We start from the raw sequence: 23,063 nt of genomic DNA, 5'->3' as shown, positions 1-23,063 counted from the left end.
TAATGGTCATGGAGCAAGAAGTGAGTGACCCAGTAGTGACCATGGAAGAGGCGGGGCCAGGAGCTATAAATCGACCCCTGAAACCACAATTAGGTGAGTACACACACACACACACACACACCGAGACTGACAACCCATCACAGATCTAAGTCGTAATCTCACTTACACGGTGGTGATTACAGGGTAATCACCACCGCTAATTACCGTGGTTTATGGGAAAGACACTCTTCAATAACAAATTGGCACAAGTCAGCGCCGAATAAATGAGTTAGTGAGCTGATGATGATAGTGATGAGCTGATGATAGTGATGAGAATGTGATGATGGTGAGCGGAAGTGAAGATAGCAAGGATTAAGTGGTTGAGGCCACCACACAAGCGCTGTCTGCTGGAACTAATAGTGTCCTCATACACTGTTGTTGAAGTATTGTTGATGTCTGACACTGTTGTTGAAGTATTGTTGATGTCTGACACTGTTGTTGAAGCATTGTTGATGTCTGACACTGTTGTTGAAGTATTGTTGATGTCTGACACTGTTGTTGAAGTATTGTTGATGTCTGACACTGTTGTTGAAGTATTGTTGATGTCTGACACTGTTGTTGAAGTATTGTTGATGTCTGACACTGTTGTTGAAGCATTGTTGATGTCTGACACTGTTGTTGAAGTATTGTTGATGTCTGACACTGTTGTTGAAGTATTGTTGATGTCTGACACTGTTGTTGAAGTATTGTTGATGTCTGACACTGTTGTTGAAGCATTATTGATGCCTGACACTGTTGTTGAAGCATTGTTGATGTCTGACACTGTTGTTGAAGTATTGTTGATGTCTGACACTGTTGTTGAAGTATTGTTGATGTCTGACACTGTTGTTGAAGCATTATTGATGCCTGACACTGTTGTTGAAGCATTATTGATGCCTGACACTGTTGTTGAAGCATTGTTGATGTCTGACACTGTTGTTGAAGCATTATTGATGCCTGACACTGTTGTCGAAGCATTGTTGATGTCTGACACTGTTGTCGAAGCATTGTTGATGTCTGACACTGTTATTGTAGCATTATTGATGTCAGGTGACCTGAGGTGTTGGCGTAACAGGCACAAAATGTATAAACTCGATCATTTTATTGGTAGCGCTTCAGTCCTGGGTCCTCGGTCACTCTAAATGCACATATTTCTCTTTTCCAACAACCCGTTGGTATGATAATGGTATACAGTACCGACGAGTTAATAAGACACATGTGTAGCATTTAAGTATCTTTATCCCATAACGTTTCGCCTACACGTCAAAAACTACGTCTTTCAAGGTGATGGACTGATTACATCGTCTTGACATCTCTACCGCTTCCCATGTCTTCGACTGAAGAAGTCTGCTGTGTAAACGAAACGTTTGGGAATACAGATACCTAACTTTCGCACAAGTGTGTTATGAAACTGTTGGTATCACCATTCATGCCATAAGTAAAATAGCCAGATTGAAAGAACATGAACATACAGATGAGACACAGAATACACATGCAGCATATTGAAACACACATGCATCTCATTAAATGGAAATTCATTAAATATGTATGTTGTGTACGAATGGTATACAATACCGACAAGATGAGATTAAGACACATGTGCAACATCTGGGTATCTTTATTGTAGACGTTTCGCCATCCAGTGGCTTTATCAATACAAATTCTAGGACATAACTTGAAGACAGTAGAACTATGTACAGAAGATGAGGTAATCAGTCCCTCAACCTAGGAGTAGGTGCGAAGAGCACCATAGTCGTGGAGAATCTCCACGACTATGGTGCTCTTCGCACCTACTCCTAGGTTGAGGGACTGATTACCTCATCTTCTGTACATAGTTCTACTGTCTTCAAGTTATGTCCTAGAATTTGTATTGATAAAGCCACTGGATGGCGAAACGTCTACAATAAAGATACCCAGATGTTGCACATGTGTCTTAATCTCATCTTGTCGGTATTGTATACCATTCGTACACAACATACATATTTAATGAATTTCCATTTAATGAGATGCATGTGTGTTTCAATATGCTGCATGTGTATTCTGTGTCTCATCTGTATGTTCATGTTCTTTCAATCTGGCTATTTTACTTATGGCATGAATGGTGATACCAACAGTTTCATAACACACTTGTGCGAAAGTTAGGTATCTGTATTCCCAAACGTTTCGTTTACACAGCAGACTTCTTCAGTCGAAGACATGGGAAGCGGTAGAGATGTCAAGACGATGTAATCAGTCCATCACCTTGAAAGACGTAGTTTTTTAACCTGTCGGTATTTTATACCATTTTAATGTTCAATCTGTCAGACACTGCAACACAAGGGTATCTTGGTACAGACCTGCAATCAACTTTGACAACTTCCACTAGTGAGAGCGGCTGGATTTGAGAGGGACCTGACCTTTCAACATCTGAGTTCTTACCTCTCCTAGTGGCCTACGTCTCACCTCTTGGCGCTATAAAAAGCTCCATTCTGTCACTTCATCTCCATATTGTTTCATACTATGGAACAATGCTCTTCTCCAGACTGAGGGACTGACCACCTCAAAACTTTAAGGGTGATGGACTGATTACATCGTCTTCAAGTATCTTCTGCTTCTATCAACTTTTCTGTACTTGACTGAAGAAGCCTACTGTGTAGGCGAAACGTTTCATAATAAAGATACCTAACTGTTGCATATGTGTCTTACCTAACAACCTGTCGGTATTTTATACCATTTTAATGTTCAATCTTAATCTCACCTCAAATATGTATGTTACAGAAAGCGAATAACAGAGATAGTCAAGAATCCACAACCAAACTCCTCACTAACACTCTCCATTTCTGGCTAAAATGTATCGCATAATGAATTTTAGAGCAACAGAGGAAGCTCAGATTACAAGGGGGTGCCTTAGCCCCCTCCCGACCCGGACCTCACCCAGCGTTGCTTGACCTCTCGCATCAACCCTCAACAGATACCAACTCTCCTGGGTATGATGTTCACTACTTTTTCTGCACTCTATATATCGATGTTTGTATATCTTTCTCTCGCTCGATAAAGCCTCTGATAGGTAAAACGTCGCAATAATGGGGAGTCTCCTTTTGCTATACGTGTTTCCACGAATAAAATAATAATAAATACTACTACTACTACTAATAATAGTATTATTATTTTCCATAGCTGGGAAGCTACTGTATATGGGACTTTAGGTCTTATTAAAATGGGTGGAAAACCTAACATCATATTTATTTTTACCACATCAGCCGTGTTCCACTAAGGTGGTGTAACCCAGAAAAAGAAATATATTCATCATCATATATTAATAGGTGTTTTGTCCTAAGTGCAGTCATATCGCAATTCAAATGAGCCTCACAGACTTAAAATCACTCCTCTTTCAAAATACAAGTATTGTACCTTCCACCGCCAGGACTCGATGCCAGTTAACCAGTTTTCCTGCAGCCCTCTATTACTGATTTTCTTGTTCACACTCCATCGGCACGTTAAAGTCTTAAAAAGATATCACTTGTCTCAGCTCACTTTACTCTAACACAGGCCTGCAGGATGATCAAGCTCCTTTCAGTTAAAGACTCCTACACACCCTCCTTCCATCCCTTCATGGGATGGCCCCTAATCCATCTTTCTCTCACCTAGGATTTATTCACCCTTTTGGTCATTCTGTCCAGCGCCAGCCTTTCTAAAGGACCAAACCGTGACAACAATAATAAAAAATATATAAAACATCTAGTTTTGTGAATGTGAAAAATATAATTGATCTATGATAAAGGTACATCTAGGTTCAGTCTCTGAAACACGCTGAGATAGAATGATAGCTCTTAACTTAAGAACATAAGAACATAAGAATGCAGGAACACTGCAGAAGGCCTACTGGCCCATACGAGGCAGGTCCTTATCAAAACGACATCTACCTAAAGCTACCCAAGAAATAACTCCCGTACCCCATGACACCAATCAAACCCAGCCCCTCCCACTCATATATTTGTCCAGTCTCTTCTTAAAGCTACCCAAGGTCCTAGCCTCTATCACCCCACTGGGAAGACTGTTCCACGCATCTACAACTCTGTTAGAAAACCAGTACTTACCTATGTCCTTTCTAAATCTAAATTTATCCAACTTGATGATGATCTATCTATATATCATTTAGATATACGGATCACAATATGAAACGTCTTTAATTAAAATTTATTTAGGAAATTATTTGTTCTAACTATAATGTTATTTACAATGGAAGTACCTTCAGAAATATCCAAATTAGCATATGCGAGCATGTCTTATATGACCCATACTAAATTAACCAATCCTCCCTTCTCAACTATAAGGTTACATTTTGAGATTAAATATCATGTTCTATGGGCTAATAACTTTTAAAGTATTGCAAAGGCACGAAATAGGTTAGATTTAAGACTTTTAGAAAGCTAGTATAGTAATTCAACCCTGGACGCACTGGCACCTTGTTGAAATGTATGTGTCTGGACACACTAACACTGCACCAGCATTTGGCTTGTCTTTCCTGAAATGTTTGTGTCTTCCCATGTTCAGGTATTCTTATTCAGTTTGCCTCGTTGAGTGCTGTGAGTGTAGTCGGCACCTTCCTGCCTCCACCCTCGCTGAGTGCAGTGAGTGTGTAGTCAGCACCTTCCTGCCTCCACCCTCGCTGAGTGCAGTGAGTGTGTAGTCAGCACCTTCCTGCCTCCACCCTCGCTGAGTGCAGTGAGTGTAGTCAACACCTTCCTGCCTCCACCCTCGCTGAGTGCAGTGAGTGTGTAGTCAGCACCTTCCTGCCTCCACCCTCGCTGAGTGCAGTGAGTGTGTAGTCAGCATCTGCCTGCCTCCACCCTCGCTGAGTGGAGTGAGTGTGGAGTCAGCACCTGCCTGCCTCCGCCCTTGCTGAGTGCAGTGAGTGTGTAGTCAGCATCTGCCTGACTCCACCTTCGCTGAGTGCAGTGTGTAGTCAGCATCTGCCTGCCTCCAACCTCGCTGAGTGCAGTGAGTGTGTAGTCAGCATCTGCCTGCCTCCGCCCTTGCTGAGTGCAGTGAGTGTGTAGTCAGCATCTGCCTGCCTCCAACCTCGCTGAGTGCAGTGAGTGTGTAGTCAGCATCTGCCTGCCTCCGCCCTTGCTGAGTGCAGTGAGTGTGTAGTCAGCATCTGCCTGCCTCCACCTTCGCTGAGTGCAGTGTGTAGTCAGCATCTGCCTGCCTCCACCCTCGCTGAGTGCAGTGAGTGTGGAGTCAGCACCTGCCTGCCTCCGCCCTTGCTGAGTGCAGTGAGTGTGTAGTCAGCATCTGCCTGCCTCCACCTTCGCTGAGTGCAGTGTGTAGTCAACATCTGCCTGCCTCCAACCTCGCTGAGTGCAGTGAGTGTGTAGTCAGCATCTGCCTGCCTCCACCCTCGCTGAGTGCAGTGAGTGTGTAGTCAGCATCTGCCTGCCTCCACCTTCGCTGAGTGCAGTGAGTGTGTAGTCAGCATCTGCCTGCCTCCACCTTCGCTGAGTGCAGTGAGTGTGTAGTCAGCATCTGCCTGCCTGCACCCTCGCTGAGTGCAGTGTGTAGTCAGCACCTTCCTGCCTCCACCCTCGCTGAGTGCAGTGAGTGTGTAGTCAACACCTTCCTGCCTCCACCCTCGCTGAGTGCAGTGAGTGTGGAGTCAGCACCTCCCTGCCTCCACCCTCGCTGAGTGCAGTGAGTGTGTAGTCAGCACCTTCCTGCCTCCACCCTCGCTGAGTGCAGTGAGTGTGGAGTCAGCACCTCCCTGCCTCCACCCTCGCTGAGTGCAGTGTGTAGTCAGCACCTTCCTGCCTCCACCCTCGCTGAGTGCAGTGTGTAGTCAGCACCTTCCTGCCTCCACTTTCGCTGAGTGCAGTGAGTGTGTAGTCAGCATCTGCCTGCCTCCACCCTCGCTGAGTGCAGTGAGTGTGTAGTCAGCACCTGCCTGCCTCCACCCTCGCTGAGTGCAGTGAGTGTGTAGTCAGCACCTTCCTGCCTCCACCCTCGCTGAGTGCAGTGAGTGTGTAGTCAGCATCTGCCTGCCTCCACCCTCGCTGAGTGCAGTGAGTGTGTAGTCAGCACCTGCCTGCCTCCACCCTCGCTGAGTGCAGTGAGTGTGTAGTCAGCATCTGCCTGCCTCCACCCTCGCTGAGTGCAGTGAGTGTGTAGTCAGCATCTCCCTGCCTCCAACCTCGCTGAGTGCAGTGAGTGTGTAGTCAGCATCTGCCTGCCTCCACCCTCGCTGAGTGCAGTGAGTGTGTAGTCAGCACCTGCCTGCCTCCACCCTCGCTGAGTGCAGTGTGTAGTCAGCATCTGCCTGCCTCCACCCTCGCTGAGTGCAGTGAGTGTGTAGTCAGCATCTGCCTGCCTCCACCCTCGCTGAGTGCAGTGAGTGTGTAGTCAGCATCTGCCTGCCTCCGCCCTTGCTGAGTGCAGTGAGTGTGTAGTCAGCATCTGCCTGCCTCCAACCTCGCTGAGTGCAGTGAGTGTGTAGTCAGCATCTGCCTGCCTCCGCCCTTGCTGAGTGCAGTGAGTGTGTAGTCAGCATCTGCCTGCCTCCACCTTCGCTGAGTGCAGTGTGTAGTCAGCATCTGCCTGCCTCCACCCTCGCTGAGTGCAGTGAGTGTGGAGTCAGCACCTGCCTGCCTCCGCCCTTGCTGAGTGCAGTGAGTGTGTAGTCAGCATCTGCCTGCCTCCACCTTCGCTGAGTGCAGTGTGTAGTCAACATCTGCCTGCCTCCAACCTCGCTGAGTGCAGTGAGTGTGTAGTCAGCATCTGCCTGCCTCCACCCTCGCTGAGTGCAGTGAGTGTGTAGTCAGCATCTGCCTGCCTCCACCTTCGCTGAGTGCAGTGAGTGTGTAGTCAGCATCTGCCTGCCTCCACCTTCGCTGAGTGCAGTGAGTGTGTAGTCAGCATCTGCCTGCCTGCACCCTCGCTGAGTGCAGTGTGTAGTCAGCACCTTCCTGCCTCCACCCTCGCTGAGTGCAGTGAGTGTGTAGTCAACACCTTCCTGCCTCCACCCTCGCTGAGTGCAGTGAGTGTGGAGTCAGCACCTCCCTGCCTCCACCCTCGCTGAGTGCAGTGAGTGTGTAGTCAGCACCTTCCTGCCTCCACCCTCGCTGAGTGCAGTGAGTGTGGAGTCAGCACCTCCCTGCCTCCACCCTCGCTGAGTGCAGTGTGTAGTCAGCACCTTCCTGCCTCCACCCTCGCTGAGTGCAGTGTGTAGTCAGCACCTTCCTGCCTCCACTTTCGCTGAGTGCAGTGAGTGTGTAGTCAGCATCTGCCTGCCTCCACCCTCGCTGAGTGCAGTGAGAGTGTAATCAGCATCTGCCTGCCTCCACCCTCGCTGAGTGCAGTGTGTAGTCAGCACCTTCCTGCCTCCACTTTCGCTGAGTGCAGTGAGTGTGTAGTCAGCATCTGCCTGCCTCCACCCTCGCTGAGTGCAGTGAGTGTGTAGTCAGCACCTGCCTGCCTCCACCCTCGCTGAGTGCAGTGAGTGTGTAGTCAGCACCTTCCTGCCTCCACCCTCGCTGAGTGCAGTGAGTGTGTAGTCAGCATCTGCCTGCCTCCACCCTCGCTGAGTGCAGTGAGTGTGTAGTCAGCATCTGCCTGCCTCCACCCTCGCTGAGTGCAGTGAGTGTGTAGTCAGCATCTCCCTGCCTCCAACCTCGCTGAGTGCAGTGAGTGTGTAGTCAGCATCTGCCTGCCTCCACCCTCGCTGAGTGCAGTGAGTGTGTAGTCAGCACCTGCCTGCCTCCACCCTCGCTGAGTGCAGTGTGTAGTCAGCACCTGCCTGCCTCCACCCTCGCTGAGTGCAGTGAGTGTGTAGTCAGCATCTGCCTGCCTCCACCCTCGCTGAGTGCAGTGAGTGTGTAGTCAGCACCTGCCTGCCTCCACCCTCGCTGAGTGCAGTGAGTAGTCAGCACCTGCCTGCCTCCACCCTCGCTGAGTGCAGTGTGTAGTCAGCAGCTGCCTGCCTCCACCCTCGCTGAGTGCAGTGTGTAGTCAGCACCTGCCTGCCTCCACCCTCGCTGAGTGCAGTGTGTAGTCAGCACCTGCCTGCCTCCACCCTCGCTGAGTGCAGTGTGTAGTCAGCACCTGCCTGCCTCCACCCTCGCTGAGTGCAGTGTGTAGTCAGCATCTGCCTGCCTCCACCCTCGCTGAGTGCAGTGTGTAGTCAGCACCTGCCTGCCTCCACCCTCGCTGAGTGCAGTGTGTAGTCAGCACCAGCCTGCCTCCACCCTCGCTGAGTGCAGTGTGTAGTCAGCACCTGCCTGACTCCACCCTCGCTGAGTGCAGTGTGTAGTCAGCATCTGCCTGCCTCCACCCTCGCTGAGTGCAGTGTGTAGTCAGCACCTGCCTGCCTCCACCCTCGCTGAGTGCAGTGTGTAGTCAGCACCTGCCTGCCTCCACCCTCGCTGAGTACAGTGTGTAGTCAGCACCTGCCTGCCTCCACCCTCGCTGAGTGCAGTGTGTAGTCAGCACCAGCCTGCCTCCACCCTCGCTGAGTGCAGTGTGTAGTCAGCACCTGCCTGCCTCCACCCTCGCTGAGTGCAGTGTGTAGTCAGCACCTGCCTGCCTCCACCCTCGCTGAGTGCAGTGTGTAGTCAGCACCTGCCTGCCTCCACCTTCGCTGAGTGCAGTGAGTGTGTAGTCAGCACCTGCCTGCCTCCACCCTCGCTGAGTGCAGTGTGTAGTCAGCACCTGCCTGCCTCCACCCTCGCTGAGTGCAGTGATTGTGTAGTCAGCACCTGCCTGCCTCCACCCTCGCTGAGTGCAGTGTGTAGTCAGCACCTGCCTGCCTCCACCCTCGCTGAGTGCAGTGTGTAGTCAGCATCTGCCTGCCTCCACCCTCGCTGAGTGCAGTGTGTAGTCAGCACCTGCCTGCCTCCACCCTCGCTGAGTGCAGAGTGTAGTCAGCACCTGCCTGCCTCCACCCTCGCTGAGTGCAGTGATTGTGTAGTCAGCACCTGCCTGCCTCCACCCTCGCTGAGTGCAGTGTGTAGTCAGCACCTGCCTGCCTCCACCCTCGCTGAGTGCAGTGTGTAGTCAGCACCTGCCTGCCTCCACCCTCGCTGAGTGCAGTGTGTAGTCAGCACCTGCCTGCCTCCACCCTCGCTGAGTGCAGTGTGTAGTCAGCACCTGCCTGCCTCCACCCTCGCTGAGTGCAGTGATTGTGTAGTCAGCACCTGCCTGCCTCCACCCTCGCTGAGTGCAGTGTGTAGTCAGCACCTGCCTGCCTCCACCCTCGCTGAGTGCAGTGTGTAGTCAGCACCTGCCTGCCTCCACCCTCGCTGAGTGCAGTGTGTAGTCAGCACCTGCCTGCCTCCACCCTCGCTGAGTGCAGTGATTGTGTAGTCAGCACCTGCCTGCCTCCACCCTCGCTGAGTGCAGTGAGTGTGTAGTCAGCATCTGCCTGCCTCCGCCCTTGCTGAGTGCAGTGAGTGTAGTCAGCACCTGCCTGCCTCCACCCTCGCTGAATGCAGTGTGTAGTCAGCACCTGCCTGCCTCCACCCTCGCTGAGTGCAGTGTGTAGTCAGCACCTGCCTGCCTCCACCCTCGCTGAGTGCAGTGTGTAGTCAGCACCTGCCTGCCTCCACCCTCGCTGAGTGCAGTGTGTAGTCAGCACCTGCCTGCCTGCACCCTCGCTGAGTGCCGTGTGTAGTCAGCACCTGCCTGCCTCCACCCTCGCTGAGTGCAGTGTGTAGTCAGCACCTGCCTGCCTCCACCCTCGCTGAGTGCAGTGTGTAGTCAGCACCTGCCTGCCTCCACCCTCGCTGAGTGCAGTGTGTAGTCAGCACAGGCCTGCCTCCACCCTCGCTGAGTGCAGTGTGTAGTCAGCACCAGCCTGCCTCCACCCTCGCTGAGTGCAGTGTGTAGTCAGCACCTGCCTGCCTCCACCCTCGCTGAGTGCTGTGAGTGTAGTCAGCACCTGCCTGCCTCCACCCTCGCTGATTGCAGTGTGTAGTCAGCACCTGCCTGCCTCCACCCTCGCTGAGTGCAGTGTGTAGTCAGCACCAGCCTGCCTCCACCCTCGCTGAGTGCTGTGAGTGTAGTCAGCACCTGCCTGCCTCCACCCTCGCTGAGTGCAGTGTGTAGTCAGCACCTGCCTGCCTCCACCCTCGCTGAGTGCAGTGTGTAGTCAGCACCTGCCTGCCTCCACCCTCGCTGAGTGCAGTGTGTAGTCAGCACCTGCCTGCCTCCACCCTCGCTGAGTGCAGTGTGTAGTCAGCACCTGCCTGCCTCCACCCTCGCTGAGTGCAGTGTGTAGTCAGCACCTGCCTGCCTCCACCCTCGCTGAGTGCAGAGTGTAGTCAGCACCTGCCTGCCTCCACCCGTGGCAACATTCTCTCTCTGCTATGTTTTTATGGTTTTAAATTGTTTTATTATTTACATTTGTAAAATACGTTTTCTTCGATATTTTCTACATCAGTATATGATGGTGGCGCATGGGTTAGTTTAATATGTTTATTATGCACACCATACCCATCCTGTGAGCGGTAGTCAAAAGATCTAGTGAGTGGACCCCAAAGTAAGCTTTGCCAGAGAGTGCATGATCACCGAAATATTTACATCACAAGGAAAATGAAGTCTTTCTTGTTACTTCATACATAATTAGGAGCTTCATATACATTATGCGTATACAGACACAGTATATACGCATGGGTACACTCACCTAATTGTGGTTGCCTTGGTCGAGCCATAGCTTCTCGCCTCGCCTCTTCACTGGTCGCTACTAGGTCCACTCTCTCTCCCTGCTCCATGAGCTATATCATACCTCATCGTAAAACTATGTATGGATCCCGCCTTTACTACGTTCACTACGCGTGTTTGTGTGTGTGTGTGTGTGTGTGTGTGTGTGTGTGTGTGTGTGTGTGTGGACAGGGGCTGGAACCATGGTCAATGCACATATCACGCCCAGTGCTGTAACCCTTCAGCCACATAGCTTACAAAAGGATGATTTTACAACCCGCACTTCTGTGACTTGGTTGTATCAGCGACACCAACTGTGACCCCACTGTTTCCAATCGCAGGCAAAACGTTTCGGAAATAAAGATACCAAAATGTTGCACGTATGTCTTACTCATCCACCTCAACCAGAGTCGCTTTTCCCTTTCAAAAGAAAGTTTGAGTTAATTATGAAGTCAGATTAGGTAAAGTTTGTCAGGAAACAGAACAAATTTTTCCTGACGCGGGTCTTAGTCAGATGATAACCTGCCGTTGGAGCTTTTGGTCATCTGACCGAGGCCTTCCGCTGGCCTTCCCTTTAAAAATTTTGGTCAAAGTTATAACCATTTAGGATTCTATTTGTGAAGTGTACGTGTACGCTGTTCACGGTACGACAGGAGTTATATCGCCTTTGACGATGTAAAACCGTAATAATTATGGTATTTGTTAAAGTGACATCGGCGATTGCAACCTGACGTCTGAAATTACAATCATTTACCCCGACAAAGAAGTTAATTGCAGAGGCATCGAGAGGCAGCGAAGGCAACATGCTATCACTGTCGCTCACCTCCTCTCACACGAATAGAGTTGTTTCTTGACACGCGAGAGTCTTGTCCTCCCTTGTAACCTGTAGTAAGAAGTGCAAACTGTGTGTAGTTTGTGTGTGTGTGTGTTTAAGTTGTATGTATGTTATGTGTAGTTCATGTAGGCTGTATTTGTGTATGTTTAGTTCGTGTGAAAGATATAGATTGTATTTGTGTGTGTTTAGTTCGTGTAAAAGATATAGATTGTATTTGTGTATGTTTAGTTCGTGTGTGTGTGTAAGAGGTTGTATACTGTATAAGTGTAATGCGAAGTTAGTGTGCGTGTAAGAGGTGACTTAACAGTTCAAGTACGTATGAGAGGTAGAGGCCATGGGTACGTAAGAGAGGTAGAGGCCCTGGGTACGTAAGAGAGGTAGAGGCCCTGGGTACGTAAGAGGGGCAGACCATGTTTATATTTCTGTATATTTTGACGTTGAAGCGGCTTGTCACTGTGGAAAATAGACTTCACTCTGGTAACTTACGTCAGTAACTCTAGTAACTTACATCAATAACTCTGCTAACTTGCATCAGTAACAATACTGAACCTGTGTAAGACCTGTAACTCAATGATAGAGCGCTCGGTTGACAGCCGAAGGAACCAGGGTTTGACTCCCAGATTGGCCAAGACGCATAGATGAATCTACTTATACCTGTTGCCTCTGTTCACCAAGCAGTAAATAGGTACCTGGGTGTTAGTCGACTGTTGTGGGTGGCATGCTTAGGAAAGAGTTTGGAATGAGCTGAGGCAGGATAACAGCTCTTAGCCTATAAAAACTGTGGTATGATCACAGATATTAGGCTGTATGAGCAAAGTTAGGATAACAACTCTTACCTTGTATGAGTTAGGAAAAAAGCTCTTAGCTCGTCTGAGCTGAGGTAGAATAGCTATGCTTACCCGGTATATGATGATGAAGGATAACAGTTGCCAGTTTCTAACATCTAAATCAATGTTCAAAATGAAAAGAAAGATACAGGAAACAATACACAATTTAGATTACAAGTTACAGCTTATGACCAGTAGGAACACAACTATTTAGGAAGATTTTGCCACCAAAGCGACAACTGTATTGTGCATCCCATATCCATCCTGTTGAAGGCAGGGGCTATGAGGGAAAAGTTCAACAGATAGGAGTAGCGAGCGAGTATATGGTAACGATAGTTTGATTGCCGGCTGCTTGTTAAGGTAGGGTAAGTCTAGCTCCCGCTATCCCCCCCTTACCCCCCCACCCCGAAAGGTGACGTGTGGGGCTCCGGCCAAACAGTAATCACTCGACTCACAGCTCCCAGCACAACTCTTGGAATGACAGATTGGGTCACCTGCCAACCAACGAGAAGTATTGAAGGAGACTGACTAACGTCCCGAGACTTCACTCTTTACCTACCTGTTTATATGTACGCCACCGCAGGACATAACCCCTCATCTTTGCAGTGGTAAAGAACCTGCGTTTCTGTCATCTGGACTGACTAATCAAGGCTAGAGACTCTGTGAAGAACTGGCCCTTGGGTTGTCACCAACACCTGTGACCCCCCCCCCACACACACATCATCAACAACGGCTATATTCTATACAAGACTGTGTCAACATCAACCAGACACCCAAGTTTAATTGTATATATTAGCGTTGAATTTAGATACCATTTATATTTTTCATTTTTCATTTTTCTTTAAAGTAGGATAAATATTTCATATTTAAGTATTTATATTTTATATTTTTTAAATAATAAAGTGTTTATGTTTGTCAGTTTTTATTCTTTTTCTATTCATTAATTTTCCTGAGGAGGAGCCAGCCTTGATAATACTGACTGAAGTTGTTACAGGGCTGAGTAAGCCTTTACAGGCTAGTTTAATGTGCACACCTGTTACGATCCTGTGGATAGCAGTGCTAGTTTGTTATACATCTCATATCCATTTTATGGAAGACTGGCTAGTTAATTGTGCATTCCATTACGATCCAGTGGACGGGAGCGCTAGTTTGTGTCACATATCCTTCCTTTAGGTGGTAGCGCAAGAACATATGGATAAACTCACAAATGGAATATAATGATAGGAGCTTAACCTAGTAGCGAGTAGAATAGCACCTTTCTCACCTTTGTAAAGATGAAACAAATGGTTCAGAAGTAAAGATGCAATTTACCGTGCAAGCTTCCACTGGAACAAAGTTACACTCTTGATAAAACTCTAATAGAACGAAACAGAGTTGTTGCTCGGCGTGTATGGTGTTGAACAGGTGTGTGTGTGTGTGTGTGTGTGTGTGTGTGTGTGTGTGTGTGTGTGTGTGTTACTCACTTGCGAGGAAGAGGCTGAGGTTTGCTGAGGTGACAGAGTAGCCCGCACGGTGTAACATACACTGGTACTGCCCCTTGTCGCTCGCTGTAACCTGAAGAACAAACAATAAGTGTTAGATCATCCTTATATAATACTGGGTGGTGTGCCATACATACACACGCAACAGGATGTTGAAAACTCAGATTAGTCAGAGGGATGTTAGGAAGCATTTCTTCAGCCAAAGAGTTGCCAGGAAGTAGAACAATTTGGAGAGTGTTAGAGGCGTGATCCATACATAGTTTCAAGAAGAGGTAAGACAACTCTCTTCTAGCCAGAATAGAGTGACCTAATAGCTACCAGTAATGAGGCTGGGCCAGGAGCTGCGACTTGACCCCTGCAACCACATATAGGTCAGTACACACATATATACACACGCACACATCTAAGAATACTGTAGTTACAATATTAAAGCACCAAGAGCTTTGGGAAGGGACAGCACGAACAGCTAGTATCTGATGACTCAAATTTGTCAAAGAATTCTCAGGCTCTGAAATCTTCCTATTGTAAGCCTCGTAGTGTGTGTGTGTGTGCTCAACTAATTGTGGTTGCAGGGGTCGAGACTCAGTTCCTGGCCCCGCCTCTTCACTGATCGCTACTAGGTCCGCTCTCTCTGCTTCCTGATCTTTGTCATACCTCGTCTTAAAGCTATGTATGGTTCCTGCCTCCACTACGTCACTTGCTAGGCTATGTGTGTGTGCGAGCCTCCACAAATGCTTGCGCTGGATTACCAACACGGATTTAGCTCGTTAAATAATAAAAATAATAACAGTTTATACACTAAGCGAGTACACTTTAATAGCTTGTTTCGTGATTAGCGGATGCATGATCGAACCTCTGTGTTTCCTTAACCCCTCATGGAAGGTTCCTTGATGTTGGTGAGGGGCTCTTGATTTAGGGAATTGGAACTGTGCTCCAGTTCCCCGAATTAAGCCTGAATGCCTTCCACATCCCCCCCCCGGGCACTGTATAATCCTACGGGTTTAGCGCTTCCCTTTGATTATAATAATAATAATAATGTGTTTCCTTGGGCTTAATGACTCGTGCAGGTCTGGTGTTCCGGTGAATTATAATGGCCTTACCATAGAGCCCCACATAAAAGAAAAAAACACAACATCGTCAACAGGAGCTCACGTCTGTTGTACAGGCAAGACTGTACACGATCCTCTGAACCAGGAGTGAGGGTCTTCTTCCCTCTGTCTTGTTATGTCGCTTGTATATTCCCCTTAGTCTGTTTGATATATGAGGAGAGAGAGAGAGAGCGAGAGAAACAGACACACACACACACACACACACACACACACACAGTGTCGAAAGGGATACAGATAGCTCCTCCATTATCTACCACCACTGACATATATCACTACATACAGACGTTATTTTAACCTAGGGATTCTCAATCAGGGGGAAATGCCCCCTGGGAAAAATTGGGGTATTCCAGAAAAGATTAAAGAGATGAGGTGTAAATGGCCAAAGTAACCTTTTTTTTCACAGCTAAGAGAAGGTGGTAAAGGTGAGCAACTTAGGAATGTAGTGAGGGTAAGCTGAGGTATGTTAGGGTAGTAATGAGTGTGGATTGTGTAGAAATGAACGTAGGGTTTAGTTGATGGTGGTGTGTGGTTGATGATGGTGTGTGGTTGATGGTGGTGTGTAGTTGATGATGGTGTGTGGTTGATGGTGGTGTGTAGTTGATGATGGTGTGTAGTTGAAGGTGTGTGGTTGATGGTGGTGTGTGGTTGATGATGATGTGTAGTTGAAGGTGTGTGTTTGATGGTGGTGTGTGGTTGATGATGGTGTGTAGTTGATGATGGTGTGTGGTTGATGATGGTGTGTGGTTGATGGTGGTGTGTGGTTGATGATGGTGTGTAGTTGATGATGGTGTGTGGTTGATGGTGGTGTGTGGTTGATGATGGTGTGTAGTTGAAGGTGTGTGGTTGATGGTGGTGTGTGGTTGATGATGGTGTGTAGTTGAAGGTGTGTGGTTGATGGTGGTGTATGGTTGATGATGGTGTGTAGTTGAAGGTGTGTGGTTGATGATGGTGTGTGGTTGATGATGGTGTGTGGTTGATGGTGGTGTGTGGTTGATGATGGTGTGTGGTTGATGATGGTGTGTAGTTGAAGGTGTGTGGTTGATGGTGGTGTGTGGTTGATGATAGTGTGTAGTTGAAGGTGTGTGGTTGATGGTGGTGTGTGGTTGATGATGGTGTGTAGTTGAAGGTGTGTGGTTGATGGTGGTGTGTGGTTGATGATGGTGTGCGGTTGATGATGGTGTGTGGTTGATGATGGTGTGTGGTTGATGGTGGTGTGTGGTTGATGATGGTGTGTGGTTGATGATGGTGTGTAGTTGAAGGTGTGTGGTTGATGGTGGTGTGTGGTTGATGATGGTGTGTAGTTGAAGGTGTGTGGTTGATGGTGGTGTGAGGTTGATGATGGTGTGTAGTTGAAGGTGTGTTGTTGATGGTGGTGTGTGGTTGATGATGGTGTGTAGTTGAAGGTGTGTGGTTGATGGTTGTGTGTGGTTGATGATGGTGTGTGGTTGATGATGGTGTGTGGTTGATGATGGTGTGTGGTTGATGGTGGTGTGTGGTTGATGATGGTGTGTGGTTGTTGGAGGTGTGTGGTTGATGGTGGTGTGTGGTTGATGATGGTGTGTGGTTGTTGGAGGTGTGTGGTTGATGGTGGTGTGTGGTTGATGATGGTGTGTAGTTGAAGGTGTGTGGTTGATGGTGGTGTGTGGTTGATGATGGTGTGTAGTTGAAGGTGTGTGGTTGATGGTGGTGTGTGGTTGATGATGGTGTGTAGTTGATGATGGTGTGTGGTTGATGATGGTGTGTAGTTGAAGGTGTGTGGTTGATGGTGGTGTGTGGTTGATGATGGTGTGTAGTTGAAGGTGTGTGGTTGATGGTGGTGTGTGGTTGATGATGGTGTGTAGTTGATGATGGTGTGTGGTTGATGGTGGTGTGTGGTTGATGATGGTGTGTAGTTGAAGGTGTGTGGTTGATGGTGGTGTGTGGTTGATGATGGTGTGTAGTTGAAGGTGTGTGGTTGATGGTGGTGTGTGGTTGATGATGGTGTGTGGTTGATGATGGTGTGTGGTTGATGATGGTGTGTGGTTGATGGTGGTGTGTGGTTGATGATGGTGTGTGGTTGATGATGGTGTGTAGTTGAAGGTGTGTGGTTGATGGTGGTGTGTGGTTGATGATGGTGTGTAGTTGAAGGTGTGTGGTTGATGGTGGTGTGTGGTTGATGATGGTGTGTAGTTGAAGGTGTGTGGTTGATGGTGGTGTGTGGTTGATGATGGTGTGTAGTTGATGATGATGTGTGGTTGATGATGGTGTGTAGTTGAAGGTGTGTGGTTGATGGTGGTGTGTGGTTGATGATGGTGTGTAGTTGAAGGTGTGTGGTTGATGGTGGTGTGTGGTTGATGATGGTGTGTGGTTGATGATGGTGTGTGGTTGATGATGGTGTGTGGTTGATGGTGGTGTGTGGTTGATGATGGTGTGTGGTTGTTGGAGGTGTGTGGTTGATGGTGGTGTGTGGTTGATGATGGTGTGTAGTTGAAGGTGTGTGGTTGATGGTGGTGTGTGGTTGATGATGGTGTGTAGTTGAAGGTGTATGGTTGATGATGGTGTGTGGTTGATGATGGTGTGTAGTTGAAGGTGTGTGGTTGATGGTGGTGTGTGGTTGATGATGGTGTGTAGTTGATGATGGTGTGTTGTTGAAGGTGTGTGGTTGATGGTGGTGTGTGGTTGTTGGAGGTGTGTGGTTGATGGTGGTGTGTGGTTGATGATGGTGTGTAGTTGAAGGTGTGTGGTTGATGGTGGTGTGTGGTTGATGATGGTGTGTGGTTGATGATGGTGTGTAGTTGAAGGTGTGTGGTTGATGGTGGTGTGTGGTTGTTGGAGGTGTGTGGTTGATGGTGGTGTGTGGTTGATGATGGTGTGTAGTTGAAGGTGTGTGGTTGATGGTGGTGTGTGGTTGATGATGGTGTGTAGTTGAAGGTGTGTGGTTGATGGTGGTGTGTGGTTGATGATGGTGTGTAGTTGATGATGGTGTGTAGTTGAAGGTGTGTGGTTGATGGTGGTGTGTGGTTGTTGGAGGTGTGTGGTTGATGGTGGTGTGTGGTTGATGATGGTGTGTAGTTGAAGGTGTGTGGTTGATGGTGGTGTGTCGTTGATGATGGTGTGTGGTTGATGATGGTGTGTAGTTGAAGGTGTGTGGTTGATGGTGGTGTGTGGTTGTTGGAGGTGTGTGGTTGATGGTGGTGTGTGGTTGATGATGGTGTGTAGTTGAAGGTGTGTGGTTGATGGTGGTGTGTGGTTGATGATGGTGTGTAGTTGAAGGTGTGTGGTTGATGGTGGTGTGTGGTTGATGATGGTGTGTAGTTGAAGGTGTGTGGTTGATGGTGGTGTGTGGTTGATGATGGTGTGTAGTTGATGATGGTGTGTGGTTGATGATGGTGTGTAGTTGAAGGTGTGTGGTTGATGGTGGTGTGTGGTTGATGATGGTGTGTAGTTGATGATGGTGTGTAGTTGAAGGTGTGTGGTTGATGGTGGTGTGTAGTTGTTGGAGGTGTGTGGTTGATGGTGGTGTGTGGTTGATGATGGTGTGTAGTTGAAGGTGTGTGGTTGATGGTGGTGTGTGGTTGATGATGGTGTGTGGTTGATGATGGTGTGTAGTTGAAGGTGTGTGGTTGATGGTGGTGTGTGGTTGTTGGAGGTGTGTGGTTGATGGTGGTGTGTGGTTGATGATGGTGTGTAGTTGAAGGTGTGTGGTTGATGGTGGTGTGTGGTTGATGATGGTGTGTGGTTGATGATGGTGTGTAGTTGAAGGTGTGTGGTTGATGGTGGTGTGTGGTTGATGATGGTGTGTAGTTGATGATGGTGTGTAGTTGAAGGTGTGTGGTTGATGGTGGTGTGTAGTTGTTGGAGGTGTGTGGTTGATGGTGGTGTGTGGTTGATGATGGTGTGTAGTTGAAGGTGTGTGGTTGATGGTGGTGTGTGGTTGATGATGGTGTGTGGTTGATGATGGTGTGTAGTTGAAGGTGTGTGGTTGATGGTGGTGTGTGGTTGTTGGAGGTGTGTGGTTGATGGTGGTGTGTGGTTGATGATGGTGTGTAGTTGAAGGTGTGTGGTTGATGGTGGTGTGTGGTTGATGATGGTGTGTGGTTGATGATGGTGTGTAGTTGAAGGTGTGTGGTTGATGGTGGTGTGTGGTTGTTGGAGGTGTGTGGTTGATGGTGGTGTGTGGTTGATGATAGTGTGTAGTTGAAGGTGTGTGGTTGATGGTGGTGTGTGGTTGATGATGGTGTGTGGTTGATGATGGTGTGTAGTTGAAGGTGTGTGGTTGATGGTGGTGTGTGGTTGGTGGTGTTTGGTTGATGGTGGTGTACAGTTGGAGGTGTGTAGTTGATGGTGGTGTACAGTTAGTGGTGTGTGGTTGATGGTGGTGTACAGTTGGTGGCGTGTGGTTGATGGTGGTGTACAGTTGGTGGCGTGTGGTTGATGGTGGTGTACAGTTAGTGGTGTGTGGTTGATGGTGGTGTACAGTTGGTGGCGTGTGGTTGATGGTGGTGTACAGCTGGTGGCGTGTGGTTGATGGTGGTGTACAGCTGGTGGCGTGTGGTTGATGGTGGTGTACAGTTAGTGGTGTGTGGTTGATGGTGGTGTACAGTTGGTGGCGTGTGGTTGATGGTGGTGTACAGTTAATGGTGTGTGGTTGATGGTGGTGTACAGCTGGTGGCGTGTGGTTGATGGTGGTGTACAGCTGGTGGCGTGTGGTTGATGGTGGTGTACAGTTAGTGGTGTGTGGTTGATGGTGGTGTACAGCTGGTGGCGTGTGGTTGATGGTGGTGTACAGCTGGTGGCGTGTGGTTGATGGTGGTGTACAGCTGGTGGCGTGTGGTTGATGGTGTACAGTTAGTGGTGTGTGGTTGATGGTGGTGTACAGCTGGTGGCGTGTGGTTGATGGTGGTGTACAGTTAGTGGTGTGTGGTTGATGGTGGTGTACAGCTGGTGGTGTGTGGTTGATGGTGGTGTACAGTTAGTGGTGTGTGGTTGATGGTGGTGTACAGCTGGTGGCGTGTGGTTGATGGTGGTGTACAGTTAGTGGTGTGTGGTTGATGGTGGTGTACAGCTGGTGGCGTGTGGTTGATGGTGGTGTACAGCTGGTGGCGTGTGGTTGATGGTGGTGTACAGTTAGTGGTGTGTGGTTGATGGTGGTGTACAGCTGGTGGCGTGTGGTTGATGGTGGTGTACAGTTAGTGGTGTGTGGTTGATGATGGTGTACAGTTAGTGGTGTGTGGTTGATGGTGGTGTACAGCTGGTGGCGTGTGGTTGATGGTGGTGTACAGCTGGTGGCGTGTGGTTGATGGTGGTGTACAGCTGGTGGCGTGTGGTTGATGGTGGTGTACAGCTGATGGCGTGTGGTTGATGGTGGTGTACAGTTGATGGTAGCATAACAAGGCTAACGAGAAGACATTACCTCACCTCAAACTTATAAATAATAATAATAATACTTTTTTGTTATTATTGTTATTTTCTCCATAATTATAATTATTATTATTATTATTATTGACAGGCTTGACATGAAGGCAGTGGCTGGCCAGGTGTATTGTAGTCATTAAGTGACGGTTTGACTGCTGGCAGTGTATGATAGGTGTTACTGGTGAGTTGTAAGGTACTGACTGATTGCATACATCAGTTTTCTTTATTGGTAGACAGCTCCTCAGCAGCTGGAGTTGGTTGACGAGCAGCTGGTTGGGCATCAGAAGAGGTCAACTGGTGCGGTGGATAACCTTCAGAATGTCGGTAGAAGGTGCAGAGCCGGGAAACGTGAAGCTTGTCATGTTGAGGCGGAATAGCTCGTTGACTGGTACGGAAGGAACTTGGGTTGGCTGCATTTGCAAGGTGTACATACATCATGCAGTAAAAGACTTTGGGAGAGGCTTCTGGAAGTGGAGAGCAATTGCTAGTGGAGGGTGTCTACTGAGTAACTTGAAGAATCTTAATGGTGTCAGACTGTAGCTTTGTTATGGAGACATAGGTCGAAGATTTTGTGGAGCTCTTCTTCAGGACCTCTTGGATTTTCTCAGCGATGATTTCCTTCATTAATGGGCATTTTGCTGCAAAAGTACGATTATTACTCTTTCAGTTAAGGCATGTTGGAGGAGTAGTGGTAGTGGAGGTCTTGGAGTCTTTCCTTCACTTCCGTAATTTGAGAAAAACTTCTCATCCTTGATGGGGCAATCTTTAGAGAAGTGATTGTAGGAATATCAGTTCCAGCAAGGTTCGATGTTTGTCGGGTGGATGTGGTAGTCAGTCCGTCGGAGAGAGGTTGGGCAGCGATAGCGATATCGTTAATAATGATCTTGATCATAGAGGAGGCGTTTGGAATCGTCGTGGAGTCCACAGAATTATTATTATTATAATCAAGGGGGAAGCGCTAAACCCGGAGGATTATACAGCGCCTGGGGGGGGGGATGTGGAAGGCATTCAGGCTTAATTCGGGGAACTGGAGCACAGATCCAATTCCCTAAATCAAGAGCCCCTCACCAACATCAAGGAACCTTCCTTGAGGGGGAGTCCACAGAAGCTTAGGGATCCTGGTCTTCAATAAGGTCGTCAGTGGAGAGGGCCGTGACGATCTTGTCCAGCCATCTTACAAAGATGGATCTTTTCACCTTCAGGAATGGAGACGTAATTATGAAGTCTTAGGATCTTGACAGCGGCGGAAGTCAGTAGTTTTTTGGCCTCTTCATTACTGGTGCAGGTGACGATGAAACCATACCACGGGTGGGTTAGAACCCGTGATGAGAGTGACGATGAAGGCATCCTTCAGAGAGAGACAATATCTGTGAACTTGATTTGCAGGCTGCTTTTTAAGGCAGCTTCAAGAGGAAGCATTGAATCGTCATTAATCACAACACTGCTAGGTTTAATCTTCACTCGATGCGACTTGCATCGTGGTAGAGCAGGCACGAAGAATTCCTGAGGTAAAGGTTCCAATCCCCGACCGGGATAGTGGGGGAACTACTGCTACTACTACTACTACTACTACTACTACTACTACTACTACTACTACTACTACTACTACTACTACTACTACTACTACTACTACTACTACCTGCCTGTGGCAAGGTCACCGTCAAACATGGAGTGACAAATATGGAGTCACATAGTGTGAAAAATATGATGTGACAAATATGGAGTCACAGTACGAAAAACATGACGTGACATATATAGAGTAACAAACATAGGACAAATATAGAGTAACAGTGTGAAACACATGGAGTGAAAAACAGGGAGTAACAAATAAGGAGAAGCAAACATAGTTTACCTGAAGACCTGGAGAGAGTTCCGGGGGTCAACGCCCCCGCGGCCCGGTCTGTGACCACTGAATAATAACTGAATAACAAACACTGAGCAACAAGCATAGAGTAACAAACATGGGGTAACAAACATAGGGCAACAAACCTCAGTAATGAGCAAGGTGCCATTGGGCAGGACGTAACGACGAGAGCCACTAACGAGGGTGCCGTTGTGGGTCCAGCTAACGCTGGGCGGGTCAGCAGCTGTCCTGGTTGGCTGGCAGGGTAGCAGTAACTCCGCCCCAGCAACCGTTACCACCTCCGTAGGGGGAAGCACCTGGTAGCCGAAGCCCAATCTGGGCACAGACTCTGTGGGCACAAAAAAAAAACACTACTGTTAAAACCACTTACTAATTATTACACTTAATAATATATATATATATATATATATATATATATATATATATATATATATATATATATATATATATATATATATATATGTATATATATATATATATATATATATATATATATATATATATATATATATATATATATATATACATATATATATATATATATATATATATATATATATATATATATATATATATATATATATATATATATATATATATATATATATATATATATGTGTGTGTGTGTGTGTGTGTTTACACACACAAATATATATATATATATATATATATATATATATATATATATATATATATATATATATATATATATATATATATAGAGAGAGAGAGAGAGAGAGAGAGAGAGAGAGAGAGAGAGAGACAGACAGAGAGAGAGAAGACAATAAACGTACCTCAGGGAAAACTCAAGGTTCTCCCCAGAGCTGTTTGAGTATTTTCTTCTCCTACCACCCCCTATATATT

General features: G+C 47.6%; 1 protein-coding gene across 3 annotated transcripts in view; it reads right to left on the bottom strand.

The window, feature by feature from the left end:
• LOC128700583 (protogenin-like) overlaps window positions 1-23,063 on the bottom strand; it is a 792,820-nt gene that overhangs the window by 224,706 nt on the left and 545,051 nt on the right. For all 3 annotated transcript variants that reach the window (XM_070098862.1, XM_070098863.1, XM_070098864.1), the window contains exons 2-3: window positions 22,325-22,527; window positions 13,815-13,905 (exon numbers count right to left, since the gene is read on the bottom strand). In XM_070098862.1, coding sequence (XP_069954963.1) covers window positions 13,815-13,905; window positions 22,325-22,527 — 294 coding nt within the window. The remainder of the gene's footprint in view (window positions 1-13,814; window positions 13,906-22,324; window positions 22,528-23,063) is intronic.

The sequence above is a fragment of the Cherax quadricarinatus genome, chromosome 65 (genome assembly GCF_038502225.1).
Source record: "Cherax quadricarinatus isolate ZL_2023a chromosome 65, ASM3850222v1, whole genome shotgun sequence".
Lineage (NCBI taxonomy): Eukaryota > Metazoa > Arthropoda > Malacostraca > Decapoda > Parastacidae > Cherax > Cherax quadricarinatus.
Note: the sequence above shows the minus strand (reverse complement) of the source record. Positions and strands in the feature narration are given on the sequence as shown.